Consider the following 19,140-nt stretch of genomic DNA (forward strand, 5'->3'; position numbering starts at 1 on the left):
TTCCTCAATGCAAAGTATTTGTCAACATAAACTGACTGAATCACTGTCTCCAATGTGTGTTGAACATGTGGGTGCTGTATCCTTATCCTTGAACAGTGTTCTGGTCATGCCGGATCCTTTTGTGATGTGTGTGATTGCAGTTCTCTCAGGTTTACCAAGTAAACATACACAGGTTCTCACTGGTACTAGGCGTGTTGTGGAAAAGTCTGATGCTCACCAGCCACAATGAATAATCGTCAGCTGCCCATAAGTGTGCAGCCCAGCATATCTTACAACTTGTGGTTTTTGAAAAGAAGTGACCACATTCCATTCTTTCATCCAAAAAACTGCATTTGAAGTAATGTTCTTTCATTTATTTTATTGGCCATGTTAAAAAAGAAACTGTTGTCATACAATCTAACTGCTAATATGATTACACACACACAATCATGTTTGAATATGACAAATTTCTGCATCGACAAATTAGGATGAAAACATGTTCCCAGATTTAAAATTGTAACAAATCAAGTAACAAAGACTGAAACAACCAGTGACTGGAGGGAATCAGGTCTACTTGAAGACGTAGATCACTTTTAAATCAGAAAGGTTCAATGGGAGCATGGTGGTATATGTTCTCCTGCAGGCTCGTCAGTTCCAGTTGTCCTCCATTGCAAGGCAGCTCCTCAAACACCTTCAGGTGAAGATGGTCTTCTAACCCAACATAGACCTAGAACAGAAAACGATATGTTTGAGGAGGTAGGTAAGCTACGGGAAATATGACACAACACGCATCCTATTCAGATCATAAACTGCACGTCTCCTTACCTTAATGTAGTAGTTTGTACCGGCCACAACCTGCATCCTGTAGAATTCCGCAGTATAGGTTGGAAATTTATTTCCGGTCTTCTTCTCTACTTGCCACTTAATCTGTGCGTATAATACAGGTAACAGGTTATTGATATTGGGCCCATTGCAGTCTGTGCAGTAATAATAATAGGCTCAGATACTATCTATTCAAAGAAGATTCAGGGAACTAATGGATTTTATTAAAGACACGGGACCAGGACGAAAGTAAATTGTTAACTTACCTTATCACAAATCTTTTGGATTTCAGGTGTTGCAGGTTCCTGCTTTGATAGTCCCCCACATACAACATCCATTTTTGCTGAATAAGGAATAACGACAGAAGACGACAAGATTAAATGATGGGAGAGAAAGATGCTGCTTTTATTTGTTTCCCTGACCTGGGAGTTCCGTTTTGGTAGCGATCACATGACCATGAGGGTTTATTTGGAACAGCCAAATTGCACAGCCTACATTCACCATCCATCACTGAAACAAGTTTATCCTGTTTTGAACATGTACAGCACAATTTTCCATAGAATTCTAGGAAGCCTGGGTCCTTTATACAGTGTAACAGTTCAGAGGATTTTAGTCACACAGGTGGGTTGCCTATCGACCTGTTGTAAAAAAAGAAACATCTTCAGAGACACACACACCCACACACACACACACACACACACACACTGACCTCTCTGCTCAGATTGGAGAAGAAACGAATGAAGGAATGACACCCTAACCCACTGGCATGGAGACAGAGCGATACACTGGGAATTATTATTGCATCTGTGTGACTGAGACCAGAGTGCAGCTGTGACCCCCAGAACCACAGACACTGTAGGCTCTGTACTTCTGACCCCCAGGACCACAGACACTGTAGGCTCTGTACCTCTGACCCCAGGGATGGCAGAGGGATGGACAGGGGTCACACTGAGGTCAGCGGTCAAGTTCTGCTCAATTATCAAATTACTGGGGGAAAGAAAGTAGGCTATTTAATAAATGTAATGTAGGAATATCTGTCAAAAGGCATAAAAGACATGGTAACACAGGTGCATTGGTAAAATTGCCTTGGGCACTTCACTTCCTTGGGAAATTCTTCAGAATGTTTAGGGTTACTAGAAATACAATGCCCTTGCCTGGGTTTCCAATGAAACAACTTTAAGTAAACAGTTCCTCACTCCTCTCTGACTCCTTTATCGACTGTAATGGATCAGTTATGATCCTTATTTCATGTTGTAAATAGGTTACTGCAACCTGTTTACTGGCACATTTACATTTATCCATTAGCAGACGCTTTTATCCAAAGCGACTTCCAAGAGAGAGCTTTACAAAAGAGCCTAGGTCACTGATCATAACAACGAGGTAGTCCCAAACATTGCAAGCAGCCAAAACATGAAGCATACATTGTGAAAAAACTAAACAAGTGCCAAAGGTAAGACCCATAAGAGCATTCAGTTATACAAGTTGCAAATTAAAACAACATGAACCACAAAAAGTGCAAGACTGTACTTGTAGAAGAACAATCAACATTATAAAACAATTGATTTTTTTCCGACTTAAATAGCTGTTTCTGATTGGATGAGAGACGTTCCATGAGTTGAATTATCTGACAACAACCCACTCTGACTTTTCACTCCAATAATAAATCACTCCGCGATTAAACATTCGCGTTGATACAAATAAGTAACCATGACAACGGGGACGAGTCAAAGCCTCCATTTACAATTTTGAAATACTTTAACAAGCTAACTTGTATTTACAACAATGAGTGACTTCGATATTTATTATAACGTATTTGAAAAATGTTTCTTTTCAGAATGTACTGTGTCAGTGTCACGTAACCGCTCATCTCACATCCCATTCTCTATTCACCTCGATAGTCAATCTCCTTGCGGCCGACATGACAGCAGTAGCAGCAACTCTACACATGGCCAATTATTTTCTTCTTAAAAATCTTGATTTTGGGAAAATGACATGGCTCGATAGCTGGCTAGTCTTGTCGTTAAACATACTGTCAAATTATAATTACAGTTTGGAGAAAATGTCAACTTTGATGCGGTCATCTCACATTCATTTGCTATTCAACTCGCTCCACAGGCTGCGGCCGTACTGTACTAGCCTAGTAGTCTGAACAAATGCTCACCCTTACCCAAGACAGCCTAGAGTCTAGTTTGGGGGGCTCTGTTATCTGCTGACAAAGACTACTAATGTTAAGGATAGTGTAAACTGGGTGTTGAGAGGAAGAATGATACATGGTTAAGCATCGGACCAAGTTATTTGTAGTTTAATTAGTAATGATGCAATCACAAGATACACAATGAAAACAATACACCAAGATGTCCGTAGTCTAGTACAATGAATCAGTCGATGATGCAACAGCAGTCATCCCACCAAAACAGAGTATAAGATTAGAACGAACGAAGGCCTTCGTTGAGAAAGTGGTCGTGACAGAATATCAGAGAAAGTTCTGCCCCTCCCAAGTTCTGTCTCCCCGCCCTTGGGAGACAGATCTTGTACTCCCCAGAGAGGGAGGTCTGGTGAGTGGCCATTGGTCAGGAGACCTTGGGGTGGCTATTGTTAACCAATTAAATGTCCAGGGCGTTCATGCTGGCGCAAGGTGGGCAGTCCACGGACCTGGTGATGTTAGGAGAGGGAGGGGGCAGAGAAGACCCACAGGTCTGGTGTTGTTCAGGGAGGGGGGTGGACAAGACCCACAGGTCTGATGCAATCCAAGGGGGGGGGGGGGGTTTGAGTTCTCCAGAGTTGAGAGCAGGTCATCTCGAGGTCCTGATGATATACGGGGTGGGGTCTTCAAGGGGAAGGGGAGAGGGTAAGACCACTCCTAGGTCAGATGATGTAAAGGGGCAGATGGGCTCCAAGGAGAAGGGGAGCATCCAGTGAGAAGGGGGGGGGGGCAGGGTCTCCAGGGGAAGGGGGCATATTATCCATAGTAAGAACTGTCCGGTCTGACTCGTCCTGAAGCAGAGAAGAGTTATGTTCCCAGCATCACCTTATCTCCCAAGTTGACACTTTTACTCCCATGAGCTGACTAGCTCATTGTGCTCACACCAGTCCCTGAGCGTCACGAACTCGCCTCCCAAGTCAGTTTGCCTGACATCTGCATTCTTGTCCACACACCAAAGTTACATTTCAATGTTTCTTATCTGTTACTTTATTAAATCAATTGATCACATTCAATATTTGTATCTTAGTTATTAGCATTACAAAACATGTGTGTTTACATATTCATATTAGATATTGATTGGTATAGCAGCATTGATCAGCAGTATAATGCTATCATTCCCTCACAATCCCTCCTTTGACACCACTATGTGGTGTCAACATTAAAACTGGATATTTTAAAGTTTCATGGATCCCTCCTTTCACACCCTCTAAAGGGTGTGACTACACAAATGTAAAATATTATGAACCTGTGTGAGCAAACAATGGAGGTTAGTTCAGATGAGCAATAAGAAACAGTCAGTCAGATTACAGGAAGATATATATAATTTTTTTTTTTTTTTTCACTAGAACTCACCCTCCTTTCACACCCTCTAAAGGGTGTGACGACCATATCGTACGATCAGTCAATCTGTTAAACAGAACATTAAAAGAGTCAATACATGTAGAAAGAAACTGTTAATTCGGACAGGATATTTTAAAGTTTTCTTGGAATCCCTCCTTTCACACCCTTTAAAGGGTGTGACAACTAACACAAAATTTAAAATATCCCGTTAAGGAACACAATGCTTAGAACGATAATAATGAGACTATGCAGCGTTATGGCCAAGTGGTGTGGTGGTAAGATCGGGTCTTATCTTCAGATCCTTCTGAGATACATATTCACAGTTGTGTGGTATGAGTTCAGCAGGATCCAACTCAGGGGCCATGTTGATGTTTCCAGTCTCATAGAAAATGTGTGGTTTTGTCAATGTCCCACATATTTTTGCTTTTCGTACTGCAGAGATGGTGAAAGCCCTTGAGGTAAGAAATGACACCACCCCATGTGTTGTGTTGACTTTTAGCGGGTGGCACATGACAATGTGTGCTGTCTTTTCGATGGCCTTGGCTAAAGCCGTCAGGTGTCTGCCGCACCCTGTTTGTCCCATTTCTACATTACTAAGTTTTGAACTGTGATACATAAGTACTCTTCTTTCTCCCTCCTTTCTCTGAAACAGAACTGCCGTAACAGTACCACCTGTTTCAGAAACATCCAGATGAAATGGTTTTGTGTAGTCCGGGGGACAGAGGTGTTCGGCCTGTCCCAGTGCTTGTTTGGTGCGGATAAATGCTTGCTCGGCCTCTGGTGTCCAGACGAGTACTTGTTGGTGTTCCCTGATTCCGGCGGTGTTGAGTATGTCCCTTAGTGGTTGGGTTAGCGACACGTAGTCAGGGATGTGGTTTCGGCTGTATCCGGTCAATCCCAGAAATGCCAGCATGTGTTTGACAATTGTTGGTTTCCCATGGTTCAAAATGGACTCCTTTTGTGAGCCTGTTAGTGTCATGCTGTTGGCTGAGATCAATCTGCCCAAATACGTGACTGTTCGTCTGGCAATCTGAGTTTTTTCTTTCTTCACCTTATATCCTTTTTCCGCCAGCACTGTCAGCAATGTTCGGGTTGCTTCGAGGCACTGCTCAGCCGAGGTCGCTGCTAGTAATAAATCATCCACATATTGGATAATTACTGTCCCTTGTGGCAGGGTAATGTCTGACAGGTCATCGCGCAGCACTAAGTTAAAGATTCCCGGGGAGTCCTTGTATCCTTGTGGCATGCGGTTGTAGGTGTATCGCCGTCCATTGTATGTGAATGCAAACCAGTCCTGTACTTCTTGACGCAGCGGGATGCAGAAGAAAGCGTTCGCCAGATCTATGACTGAGAAGTGGGTTTGTTCTGGCGACAAATTCATGAGCGAGACATAGGGATCTGGTACGACCAACAGTCGCGTGTTTGTTACATCGTTGATTGGGCGGAGATCATGCACCATTCTCCATCCTTTTCCTCCTGCTTTTGGTACTGGCAGTATTGGTGTGTTCCATTGAGAGTTTGACGGCCGTATCACTCCAGCTGCTAGCAACCCGGCAATGGTCTCGCCAATCCCTTCTATCTGTTCTTCTTTGAGTTTATATTGGGGACGCCAGATTGGTGTGTCAGATGGATTCTTCAGTGTCATCCCAATCTCGCTGGTCACCCTCCCTACATCATATGGTCCTGTTGTCCACAACTTGTCTGGGACATCTTTTAGATAGTGGTCCGTGTTTGGGTGATTTGTGTGTTCCCGTCCATGGTCCCTTTCCAGCTCCACTTCTTCCATATCTCCTTCGTTGTCTTGTGTGTCAGAAATTCTCCACATGTCTCCTGCGGCGTTCACATGCAATTTTGGTGCTGTTGTGGGCAGCCATGTCATCGTCAGTGCTTTTTTCACCATTGGACCGAGACACCTTGCTTCTCCTCCTGCTGCAACTGATAGGGTGATGTGGGGCACAGATTCAGTGGTCAGTGTGTACCATGCCATCTGGTCAGGTGTTAGTTCACAATATGCTGCGACTCCTTCTTTTCCCACATATATGTCTCTTGATCTGATTGTCTCTGTTTTTCCCTCTTTGTGTGTCTGCCACGCCTCCTGATATACTTCGTCTGGTGCCCGTAGATAGTTGTATGTGCAATGTGGGGGGTCCGGGGGCGGTCCGTATGGATGTAGTTCATTGATCCATGCCTTCCAGTCCATATAGGTTTTGAGCGCTCCTTTCGTTTCTCCTGGCGGAGACAGTCTTGTCCAGTATATTTGCGTCATTTCTGTCATTCCTACTGGTGTCTTTGTGTTAGTGCCCATGAACAGTATCCTCTGGCCATCACTGATTGTTTTTGATGTTTCTACTCCTGGCATATACAACGCCAATCCTTTTGTGGAGCAGGTGATGGTAACTCCTATTTTCAGCAGCAGGTCTCTCCCCATCAGGTTCATGGGGCATTTGGGGGCATGCAGAAATGAATGTGTCAGTGTTTGTGAGCCGACTGTGGTGATTAGTGGCTGGGTGTACCGCTGTTCTTCGCTTTGTCCCGAGTATCCAACTGTTCTGATGGTTTTAGAAGAGAGTGGGGTTGTCCCTTTTAGATTGTTCAGGCATGACACTGCCGCACCTGTGTCCACCATCAACTCCACTTTTTCTCCATCAATCATGCAGGTGACCATTGGTACTTTACTGGCTTGGATGTCACCTGCAGTCGGATCCTCTGGGCCTCCTCATTGGTCGCCATCCCACTGGTCCAGGGTCCATGTCGCGACCGGCATCTGTGTCGCATTCGGTGGCTGAAGCAGAGGCAGACCCGCTGGTTGCTGAGTTTGTTGCGGCTGTGGTACCTGTAGGTTCAGAGTTATTTGGCCTCTACCTCCTCCTCTCTTGTTGTAGCCACCTCTTCCTCGTTTGTTCTGGCCTTGAGGGCATTCCCTGGCGAAGTGTGTCGTCTCTCCACATGTGTAGCACGCTCCTCGCTGGCCTCCTCGTCCGCCGCCTGTAGGGTAGGCATATTGAGGGGCATTTTGTGGAAACGCCGATGGATACTGATATTGGGGTTGGGGGTATTGGGGTTGGGGTTGTTGGGGACGAGGGTATTGTGGTTGAGGGGGTATTTGGGGAAGGGGGTATTGTGGTTGAGGAAGAGGGTATTGAGGTTGTGGGGGTATTTGGGGAAGGGGGTATTGAGGTTGTGGGGGAGGGTGTTGTGGTTGGGGAAGAGGGTATTGAGGTTGTGGGGGTTTTGGTCGCACTTCCACTGCCATTTGCTCAAACAGAGGTTCTTCCACTATCATTTGTGTCTTGGTAGCTTTCTTCTTCTCATTGGCCATGTCGTGTCTATCTGCGACCCGACCCCTCAGGAGCTGTCTGTTCATGTCACTGTCTTTCAGACATAGTTCTTTTTCAGCTTTATCATGCTTCTTTTGGTAATGTATAAGGTAGTTTGTCCATTCAGCCACAGGTTTGTAGGTCAGACCCACCACGTCCTCGAGTTCGTCTCGGACGGCTTTCGGGAGTGCTCTTACTACTGCAGACTTCCAAAACAATAATTGGCCTTTAGTGACATCGTGGCGTTCTCCAGTTCCTTCCAACCACACATCCTCAGCTCTTCTGAGAAATGCGTGCATCTTCTCTCCAGGCTCCATTTCCAAGCTTTCCAGGGCTGCCAAGCTCTGCTCTTGTGGGTAGATGTCTCTTATGGCATCCCAATATCTTCCTCTGGCATTGTTGAACGGTTCTCTGTCGTCATCCCCCTCGCATTTAGCCTTCTGGTCGATAGTTCGAACCTTCACTTTCCCATCCAGTCGTAAGATGATGGCTCGGATGTCTCCCATTGCCAGGCGGTCTTGTGCCGTCAGCTTCTCGAAAGCCCTTATCCATTGGGCTCCTCCGGCCGACAGTGGAGGAAGTACAGTGACTAACTCGTTCATGTCTCTATGGCTCCATGGTTCGTACCGGGCTGCCCCGCCTGCATCCAACAGCAGTGGGCATTGGAACTGGCTGTTGTCGCTCCACCCTCCTTTGTGGGCCTGGTGTGACCTGGTTCTGGCGGACATTCCTCTTTGATCTACTTCCATTTCTTTTCCTGTTATTATTACAGAATCTGTCTTTTCGTGGCGGCTTTTCCTCTGGTTCCGCTTGTATCTCTCCTCTTCTTCAATTCTTTCCAGTTTTTCTTCCAGCACCCTTCGTTGTTCGTCTGGGATTTCTTCACACTCCCCTTCAATCAGGCTGTCCTGGTCAAGTTCATGGCTTGCGTAGCCAGTTCTTCTGGGAATGCTGGACTGGCACAGGCTACTGTTTAGGTCAGGTTCATACCCCGTTCTTTGGGGAATGTCGGGCTGGCTGTAGTTGCGAGGTCTCGTTTGGCTGTTTAAAGAGGCTGGGGCTGGACGTTCTCTTGATTCGTTTTCTTCCCTCCTTTCTTGCTCCATCATCGTTGCCTGTGTTTTGATGATCCTTTCTCCCAGTATTGATGCCATTTCTGTCAGTTCTTCCACTGTAAGATCATCTGGGATGTCCGTGCGTCTCCCGTTGACTTCTAATTCAAGTTTTCCCGACTTGACCTCGAACACTGGGGCTTGGGTAAATGGATTGTTGGATGAATAAGGTGGGGGAGCTGTAGGGGCTTTTGGGGTCTCCTTGGCGTCTGGAGCTGTTGGAGTTATTGCCTCTGTGATGTCTGGGTACAATCTTTTTTCACTTATTTTTGGCGGCAGGTGGGTTGTTATTGGTTGATTTTCTGGGATGGTCAACATCATTATTAATTCTGTTGCCCTTGCATGTTTCAGCTTAGCTTGTTCATAGGCTCGCTTGCTTCCTCCTATCTTGTGGCTGCCTGCCTTTTCCCATTCATTTTTCTTGGAAATCATCTCTTGTCTCTCAAATTCGGTTATTTTCTTCCTGTCATCCAATGTTACTTCCATTACATTTCCCAGAATCAGTCCCCTCCTTCCCCAATCCAGGTATAGATGCTCAAATGTCTTGCGTTTCTCCTCTATCTCTTTCTTGGAATTGGTGGCTTCCAGCCTTCTCCACATCACATCCTTTACTGCCTTCAAGGTGGTTGGTCTGGACGCCATCCTTCTCTTCTCCTGGTGTTTCTAAGTCTGGTGTCAGTCAGATCAGGCTTGTGTCAGGGTAAATTCTGGATACAGTCAAGTCAGTGATGTTGCTGGATAGTCGAGTCGGTCTAGTTGGATACAGTCAAGTCAATTATGTCCTCTGGTTCAATGATGAACTCAGCTCTGACCCAATTGATTGTCTTCCTGTTGCCTTCAATTGGCCTCAGCCTCTCCAGCAATGCTGTCTGATCGTCAGTCCGCCTCCCTGGTAGTTCCTCCCAAGCTTCCTTTATCTCCTCGTGCTTTGCACGTTTCCGTGGACGTGACTTGTCTTCAGGTGATTCTTTTCTGCCTGGCCAGTGCTTCATATGCCAGACGGCCTTGTATGTCACACAGATTCTGGTTATCCACTTATCCGGGCGAGCCTCGACTTCACTCGTTGTTGTCCCTCGCAGATATTCTTCCAACGTTGGTGGTTCAAAGAAGGCGTCAAAAGTTTTCGAGTGTGCGCTCTTGTGGAGCTTCTCCACGATTGGCTGCAAGTGTGAAGGTTTGACTATAATTTGTGATGCCAGCTTCTCGAAATATTCTGCTTGTGTTGGATATACTTGTTGTTCCACCACTGGTTGGAATCAAACAATAACAGCTGTAGTAATGCCATGTACCACTAGTCGGAGCCAGACAAAATAGAACTGCAATAATATAATCCACCACCAGTCGGAGCCACAGACAAAACACAACTGCAATAATATAATCCACCACCAGTCGGAGCCACAGACAAAACACAACTGCAATAATATAATCCACCACCAGTCGGAGCCACAGACAAAACACAACTGCAATAATATAATCCACCACCAGTCGGAGCTCACCAACCACCCAACTGCCACCAGCCGGATCCAGGCTAGTAACAGCTGCAACCCACTGTCACCAGTCAATGCCAACCACCAAAATAATTGTAATAGCGCTTACCTGTTGCTGGTCGTAGCTGTGGGTAGAGTCTCAAAGATCCACACATACACATCAGTATTAGAGAGAGAGAGAGAGAGAGAGAGAGAGAGAGAGAGAGAGAGAGAGAGAGAGAGAGAGAGAGAGAGAGAGACAAGGAGTTTAGTTGGCACCGGTAGGTCTCAGCTCCTTGACCAGAGAGAGGTAAAGAGAGAGAGAGACATAGAGAGAGAGAGAGAGAGAGAGAGTGTGTGTAGTGCAAGAGAGGGGAGGGGAGGAGAGGGGTGGGGAGGTGTGTGAAGGGAGAGAGTGTGTGAGAGGGGAGTGGTGGGGAGGTGAGGTGTGTGAAGGGAGAGACGAGAGGGTGTGTGAGAGGGGAGGGGTTGGAGGGGAGGGGTTGGGAGTTGAGGGGAGGTGTGTGAAGGGAGAGAGTGTGTGAGGGGGGGAGGGGAGGGGAGAGAGGAGAGGAGGGGGGAGGAGAGGAGAGGGGAGGTGGGGAGAGCGAGAGAGAGAGGGCGAGAGTGAGAGAGTGTGTGAGAGGGTAGGGGTTGGAGGGGTAGGGAGTTGAGGGGAGATGTGTGAAGGGAGAGGAGAGGAGTGGAGAGGGGAGGAGAGGAGAGGGGAGGAGAGGAGAGGAGAGGGGAAGGGAAGGGAGGGGAGGTGTGTGAAGGGAGAGTGTGTGAGAGGGGAGGGGTGAGAGGAGAGGAGAGGGGAGGGGAAAGGTGCGAGGGGAGAGATACACATTATTAACCCAACAATGCTAAGAGATAGCGAGAGAGAGAGAGAGAGAGAGCGAGAGAAAGGGAGAGAGAGAGAGCTTGTCTAAAATGCGCCATGCTCGAACCTCGGCATGGCCCCATCCCGACAATGCAATAGAGAGAAAGGGAGAGAGAGCAAGAAAGGGAGAGATACACATTATTAACCCAACAATGCTAAGAGATAGCGAGAGAGAGAGAGAGAGAGAGCGAGAGAAAGGGAGAGAGAGAGAGCTTGTCTAAAATGCGCCATGCTCGAACCTCGGCATGGCCCCATCCCGACAATGCAATAGAGAAAGGGAGAGAGAGCAAGAAAGAGAGAGAGTCTGCTTGTGAAATGTGCCCTGCTCGAACCTCGGCATAGCCCATTCCAGCAATGCAGTAGATAGGGAGAAAGAGAGAGATAGCAAGAAAAAGAGGTTTGCTACTCCTTAAATCTCCACAAACATATTATTTACGTCTATCTCAAACAGCCAGGTGCTCCCGTCACAGTGCCGCATTCTGCCGGACCCCACCTCGTTTTCCAATAGACACACTTAGAAACAGCCAGGTGTTCCCGTCACAGTGTGACCACTGCCAGGCAACGCCCCGTACCACGTAGAAACTGCCGAGCGCTCCTGTCACAGTGCCACATTCTGCCAGACCTCACCTCGTTTCACAATAGACACAATTAGAAACAGCCAGGTGTTCCCGTCAGTGTGACCACTGCCAGGCAACGCCCCGTACCACGTAGAAACTGCCGAGCGCTCCTGTCACAGTGCCACATCTGCCAGACCTCACCTCGTTTCACAATTACAAATGTATCATTGAGTTTGCATCAACGTTAATCTCTCTATGGACAATTTGATTCAAAGTGTGCAGCCCAGAGTCACAGTACAGTGCAGTTTAAAGACACTCACTCCTAAAAGCTAAAGTCCTAAGCTATGCAGATTTCGTTTAAACAGGCTCTGCTTACCCTATTTTTGTGGATATCCAAGTGAGTGTCAGTGAACCACAGCTGTCCCGCTCCTGCCGGCTGGGGTCCCCTTCTCAGGGACCTCTCGTCCAGATCTCTCACCCAGGCACGTCGGAAGGTCACCAATTGTTAAGGATAGTGTAAACTGGGTGTTGAGAGGAAGAATGATACATGGTTAAGCATCGGACCAAGTTATTTGTAGTTTAATTAGTAATGATGCAATCACAAGATACACAATGAAAACAATACACCAAGATGTCCGTAGTCTAGTACAATGAATCAGTCGATGATGCAACAGCAGTCATCCCACCAAAACAGAGTATAAGATTAGAACGAACGAAGGCCTTCGTTGAGAAAGTGGTCGTGACAGAATATCAGAGAAAGTTCTGCCCCTCCCAAGTTCTGTCTCCCCGCCCTTGGGAGACAGATCTTGTACTCCCCAGAGAGGGAGGTCTGGTGAGTGGCCATTGGTCAGGAGACCTTGGGGTGGCTATTGTTAACCAATTAAATGTCCAGGGCGTTCATGCTGGCGCAAGGTGGGCAGTCCACGGACCTGGTGATGTTAGGAGAGGGAGGGGGCAGAGAAGACCCACAGGTCTGGTGTTGTTCAGGGAGGGGGGTGGACAAGACCCACAGGTCTGATGCAATCCAAGGGGGGGGGGGGGGTTTGAGTTCTCCAGAGTTGAGAGCAGGTCATCTCGAGGTCCTGATGATATACGGGGTGGGGTCTTCAAGGGGAAGGGGAGAGGGTAAGACCACTCCTAGGTCAGATGATGTAAAGGGGCAGATGGGCTCCAAGGAGAAGGGGAGCATCCAGTGAGAAGGGGGGGGGGGCAGGGTCTCCAGGGGAAGGGGGCATATTATCCATAGTAAGAACTGTCCGGTCTGACTCGTCCTGAAGCAGAGAAGAGTTATGTTCCCAGCATCACCTTATCTCCCAAGTTGACACTTTTACTCCCATGAGCTGACTAGCTCATTGTGCTCACACCAGTCCCTGAGCGTCACGAACTCGCCTCCCAAGTCAGTTTGCCTGACATCTGCATTCTTGTCCACACACCAAAGTTACATTTCAATGTTTCTTATCTGTTACTTTATTAAATCAATTGATCACATTCAATATTTGTATCTTAGTTATTAGCATTACAAAACATGTGTGTTTACATATTCATATTAGATATTGATTGGTATAGCAGCATTGATCAGCAGTATAATGCTATCATTCCCTCACACTAAGCATCTGTATTATTCAGTATAAAACATCACATTCTTAATTTCTCCGACATTTCCCTCCCGATTATACTGAAACATACAGATGATAAAATGTGTTATTCCATAAACCACACCTACGCACAATCAATAACATCAAAAATATATCAAATCAAATCATAAAAATAAAAATGTGTAATATTCAATAAGACTATACAGCATTATAGTCTAGTAGTGTGAATGCTTGGACATAACTGGGAAACCCATGGTATTGTGATCTAAACCCCTCATCACTCAGCAGAGTGGTCCTCTGACGTCTGTTGCATTCGCCGACAGACCTGGACTTCATCTCAGATCTCCTTAACCACACAAAATCAAATAGAAACAAAGATTGCAACAAAGAAATCAATACAGAAATGATCAGGATGTAACAACACGCCAATATGGTCATCTCTAAAACCATCAAACATTCAGTAGACTGTCAGTCAGGTTTTTCTAAGACAGGCCCTGATTGTGCTCTTCCTCTCCAGGTTAGGTGATAAGCATTTCTCTCCAAGTCAGGGAGTCATAAACCTCAGTTAACCAAACAAAAACCTGTTTAACCCTTAAGTCACCCCAGATTTTGTCTTCAAATGTACTCCCCCGGTCAAACTTATCTCCATTTTATAGATGGCAAAAGAAGCTCACCCTCCCCTGAAGGTGATCTCCTACAGAGCAGTCAGGACTTTAGACCAACAGACATTTCTCTCCAGCCTACTACTAAGACACACATCCTGAAATCTCATTACATGTTCTCAATTTCTGTTTCTTTTCAAATTAATATCAATTTTCTGTAGTACAACCAAGTTTCTCAAAAACTAAACATTAAGCTTCAATCCAACTCCTAAATAATACTTCATCAAGTCACATAAATGAAGTATTGTAGTATCACGGTCACAGTATTGTTATCTCCTCTTCCGACAGTCTATAACTGTTCTCAGAACATTCAAATTTCTGCCCTGGAACATAACACATCAACTGGAACATCTTTACGTAACTGGTAGAACGTATCGTGATAGGAGTGTTTGTACCTACATTATATTCCACAGAAAGGTTTCTAACTTATATCAAGATTAAAACTTCACTTCTGTATCTCTACCATTTGCATTGTTACCAATGAAACAGTTAAATCATTATATCCGTAGTCATAGCACCATTTAGTCCATACGTATTTCAACATACAAAACAGAACATCATTCCCAAGACAATTCCCATTATTATCAAAGTCCAATTTGCTGAAACTGATGCCATGATTGTGTGCACGGTGATGGTGTAATCTTCTCATAGAAAATGTTGTCTAGTTACAACGGCAACCTCAACACACTGTACTATCTATAGGCACAGCACAGAGTTTTCCTTAATTTGACGTCAATCAAAATGCATGCTTGACTCATGTGTACCATGCCATTTCCTCTGACACTAGCCAGCAATTAACCTGTCCACCTAGGGTCATTTTCCAGGACTTAACATTTCAAATCGGTCACCACAATCCAGTCTCCTTAAATCAGGGACCTCTCACTGGATTGAGACAGCATCTCTCTTCTGTCTGCGAATTTCAGAAGAAGTAGATTACACAGCAATTAAAATTACATTCTCACAGAGGTCAGTTGAAAGCAACTGACTCGTCGTTGGTCCATACCTAAGTATTTACAACATTTCGTTAGCTCAATAAAGTTCATGGATATCTTGTTCTCTCTCAAAGTATGCTAAAAACGTTTTTTTCTTAAAGTTTTTCATGAATAGTTTGCAAATCCGTATGCTGTGAACACTCTTTCGTTATCACTCCCTCCTGTTGAGACATGATTAATCTCATGGCTCAATATTATAGCATAACAAAATAGATTCTTTAGTAACATAAGCTCTTCCTGTGAATTTACACAACCCTTTGTTATCACTCCCTCCTGTTGAGAGATGATTAATCTCATAGCTCAACATTATAGCATAACAAAATAGATTCTTTAGTAACATAAGTTCTTCCTGTGAATTTACACAACCCATCATTATCACTCCCTCCTGTTGAGACATGATTAGTCTCATGGCTCAATATTATAGCATAACAAAATAGATTCTTTAGTAACATAAGTTCTTCCTGTGAATTTACACGACCCATCATTTTGGTGACACTTCTTGCATATTTCTCAAGATAGTGTCATTCACATTTCCTAATGGTAAGACATCTTGTATGGCTGCCTCTTTTGTTGCCACATCTGCTTTAGCATTCCCAGAAAAGAAAATCAATGTCATCAGTATGAACTTTTAGTAGACCAAACAAATTCTTCATAATCGCTTTCTTTTCTTGTAGATAGTCACTGAGGTTAAAACATTGCATCTTTTAACCATAGGGAACAGCGATGAGATGCTTTTGTATTGTTCAGTAACATAAAACTATTGTTACAACGTCGAAGCACACATTTTAATGATCTCACCTGGTCTTCTCACACGGACCAGAGAGCATACTGTCTGGTTGCATCACCGTGTGGTATGGGAGCTGCACTGACAGGGCAGAGTGCAAGGCCCTACGTAGTGTGGTCAGGTCTGCTGAGTTCATCATTGGCAGGAAGCCGGACGAGTGCCAGACGAGTGCGAGTGGCGTAGGCAACAACACCCGTGGTATATTCCTCAACAACCCCACGAGCACGAGTAGTATATTGCTTTTATAAAACAATTTTATAGTCAACCAATTAACATCAAAATACAGCTATTGAATAAAAAAAATGTTTATTTTGCCATTGTTCCTCCGCAACCCAAAAATAGTTCCGGTGTCAACGTCAGAGCTATTAGCCCAAAAGCTAACGTTATGCTTACAAGATATAAAGGCAATAACATTGTGTACGGTTGACAAACAGTAAATATAATTTTACAGTATGTTTGACAAGAAGATTTTCTAGCTAACCAGCCATGTCACTATCCCAAACTCAATATCAAGATTTTCACGAACAAGGGATCGGCCATACTAGAAGATGTTGGGGGTTTGTTTTAAGGAGATGCTGTTTGACAAGGACTAAGATGGGGGGCAAGGTCTGGAGTCCTTTTGCTTGACACCTTTGTGAAGGAGCTTTTACGACATCTGAGATCCTGTTGTTGTGTTTCAATCAGGGTTGATGTCGTAAACACGCACGCACTCTTAACACGCGCGCGTGCAGGTCTATGCAAGGAGCCAATGAAGAAGAGCAATGGAACATTTGCATGCCTTTGTCTTAACCAATGACTGTAAAGAGCGGTTCTGCTTAAATAGCTAGCTAGCGCAAAATGCTATCAGACAAACTTGTATCACAATGGCGTGTGATGTTTTTGTCTCCTTTTGGGCCGGCCGCAAGCAATAAACGTTATTAAACTTGTTCACCGACTGACTGTGCAAAGCTTGATAGATTTCTGACAGAACATACGCGTTGTGTGGTATTTCACGTCACTTACCTTTTGTTTCTAGGTCTATGTTGGGGGAGATGAATATCTTCACCTGCTGGTGTCCCATATGCCTAAACCTGGAGTAAAACCGGTTCTGGAGCACCTGCAGGAGAACAAAACCCTCCATGTTCCCATTGAGTCTTTCTGATTTAAAAGTTATCTTCGTCTTCTCGTAGAAGTGATCCCCCCTCCAGTGACTGGTGGTTTCAGTCTCTGCTACTTGATTCGTTACAATTTCTCATGCCAGCCTCATGCCAGCCTCATGCCAGCCTCATGCCAGCCTCATGCCAGCCTCATGCCAGCTTCAACCCATAAAGACCATTGGATAACACGATGATGGCTCTTTGCTTTACATTGGCAATTATGCATCGACACCGTAACAGTTTTCTGATCGTCGTGGGCAACAACTGAAATGAGGCAGAGCTGGTCGGATGACAGAGGCCCGTCTGTCTGGACAGCAGCACCCTGCTGGTTCTGTCTCCAGTCCTGGTGCAGCCAACTGGATCTGCGTCTTGTCCCAGGAAACCAAAATAAGCAATCACTTAACCTTAGGAGGAGTGTAGTGGATACGGCACCTTTCACTGAACACCTGAGATGTTCAGGAGAAAAGTAAGGTGGGACATGTTAAAGTAAAGCAAATAAGAGACCATTGTGTGCATGTGTGCTCTTGGGGAAGAGATCATGTTAGAAATAGAATTTGTGTGTCTGTGTGTTTGGGAAAAGGAGTATGGAATGTGGCGACTTCCCTTTTCTTTTGAAAACCACCAGATTTAGGCTGAGTTGGCCATGAGCACATGACAGGTGTTCCACACGTGTAGATAGGTGTGCGTGTGAAAAGGAGTATGGAATGTCCACTCCCTTCAAAAACCACCAGTTCCAAGAATGGGCTGGCTACATACTGTACAACATCTGAAGAGAGACTGTCTTCTCTCTTCTTTCCCCACTAGGAGGTGGAACACGTCTATACGTTTAAATAGATTAAAGTAAAGCAAATAAGAGACCATTGTGTGCATGTGTGCTTTTGGGGAAGAGATCATGTTAGATATAGAATGTGTGTGTTTGAGAAAAGGAGTATGGAATGTGGCGACTTCCCTTTTCTTTTGAAAACCACCAGATTTAGGCTGAGCAGATGACAGTGACTTCCTTAACCTCTTTCACTAGGAGTTACAATACGCGCAATACGTGTCTACGCGCACAAAAACGATGCGATTTACTGACAAGAATGCAGGCCAAACCGTACAAGACCCAGCAGAGAACAGAAATGCCCTCTCGCCTTCAGACTTCTATCATTGAGACCTCTTCAACATTCAGCTCTGATTGCATCAGTTTTAACTAGACGAGAGACAAAGAAAAGTCGGTTAAAAACTACCAGTCCCAAGAACAGTCTGGTTACATACAACAGCTTATTTTACCACTAGGAGACTACTACGTTGTCAGATAAATTAAGGATGTACACTTTTATTCTGTATAAAATGATGCTGTGTGTCACAATCCCCAGTGACTGAACTTAGACCTGGACAAGGTAGGTGGTGAAAAAGGTGGTATTTATTGGTGATACAAAAATAACTGAAGAGGTATTGCCAGACGTGTAGACAGGTGAGTACGGGTGATGGGAGGCTGATGGTGGTGACGAACGTGCAGGTCGGGTGACACTGGTGGCCAGGCGGGAGTGAAGGGAATTCCAGGGTGAAGGTACCGAAAGCACGCAAGCACAACGCACAAAAACACGCAAGCACAACGTACGAGTACGGCTAACGATCCGGCAGGCACTGGGTGTCAGGCCACAGCTTAAGTAGTGTTGTGATGATAATCAGGACCAGGTGTGTTTATGGCTGAAAAGGAACAGGTGAGAGCAGATTCGTTGCCCTGCAACCGGAACGGGGTACGTTCAGGAATGTAACACAAAACAAAGAACTAACCAGACAGACAGGGAAAACAAGCGCAAGGGGATGGGGTCGTGATACTGTGCTCAGCATTCCATGTGTGACAGACAGAGAGAAGCCACCCCCAAGTGAACTCTAGGCTTACGTAAAAATACCGACCCTTATCTTGCTCCCCTGGAGGAAGGGTGAGCATTTGTTACTGACTTTGTGTTGCTAGAAGATGTTGGGGGGTTTGTTTGTTTAAAGGAGATACTGTTTGACAGGTCTAGATGGAGTCTGGTGACCATTAGCTGGTCACTTAGTGGGGGTAGAGACTTTGTAAGACTCCCACACACGCACACACACGCACTATCTATGCAAGGGAGTTAGCCAATGACAGAAGAGACATGGGACAGTTGCATGTCTGTGTATGGACCAATGACTATTGAGAACTGTGTTGTATAAATGGTCTGGCATGGAGACTGGTCGACAGACAACTTTGTACCTCCATGACGACCTGTCTCCTTGCTTCATGAGCAAGTAATAAACTTCCTTGACTTCATCGAATCTGT

General features: G+C 45.3%; 1 protein-coding gene across 1 annotated transcript; it reads right to left on the minus strand.

The window, feature by feature from the left end:
- Positions 1 to 338: 338 nt before the first annotated feature.
- On the minus strand, positions 339 to 16,967 carry LOC124470206 (cystatin-B-like). Its single transcript, XM_047023976.1, has 4 exons — positions 16,716 to 16,967; positions 1,068 to 1,144; positions 805 to 906; positions 339 to 706 (listed from the first exon to the last, which is right to left on the minus strand). The coding sequence occupies exons 1-4, from the start codon at positions 16,831 to 16,833 to the stop codon at positions 578 to 580; spliced, it is 426 nt and encodes a 141-aa protein (XP_046879932.1). The 5' UTR covers positions 16,834 to 16,967; the 3' UTR covers positions 339 to 577.
- Between the last annotated feature and the right edge of the window lie 2,173 nt (positions 16,968 to 19,140).

The sequence above is a fragment of the Hypomesus transpacificus genome, chromosome 8 (genome assembly GCF_021917145.1).
Source record: "Hypomesus transpacificus isolate Combined female chromosome 8, fHypTra1, whole genome shotgun sequence".
Taxonomy (NCBI): Eukaryota; Metazoa; Chordata; class Actinopteri; order Osmeriformes; family Osmeridae; genus Hypomesus; species Hypomesus transpacificus.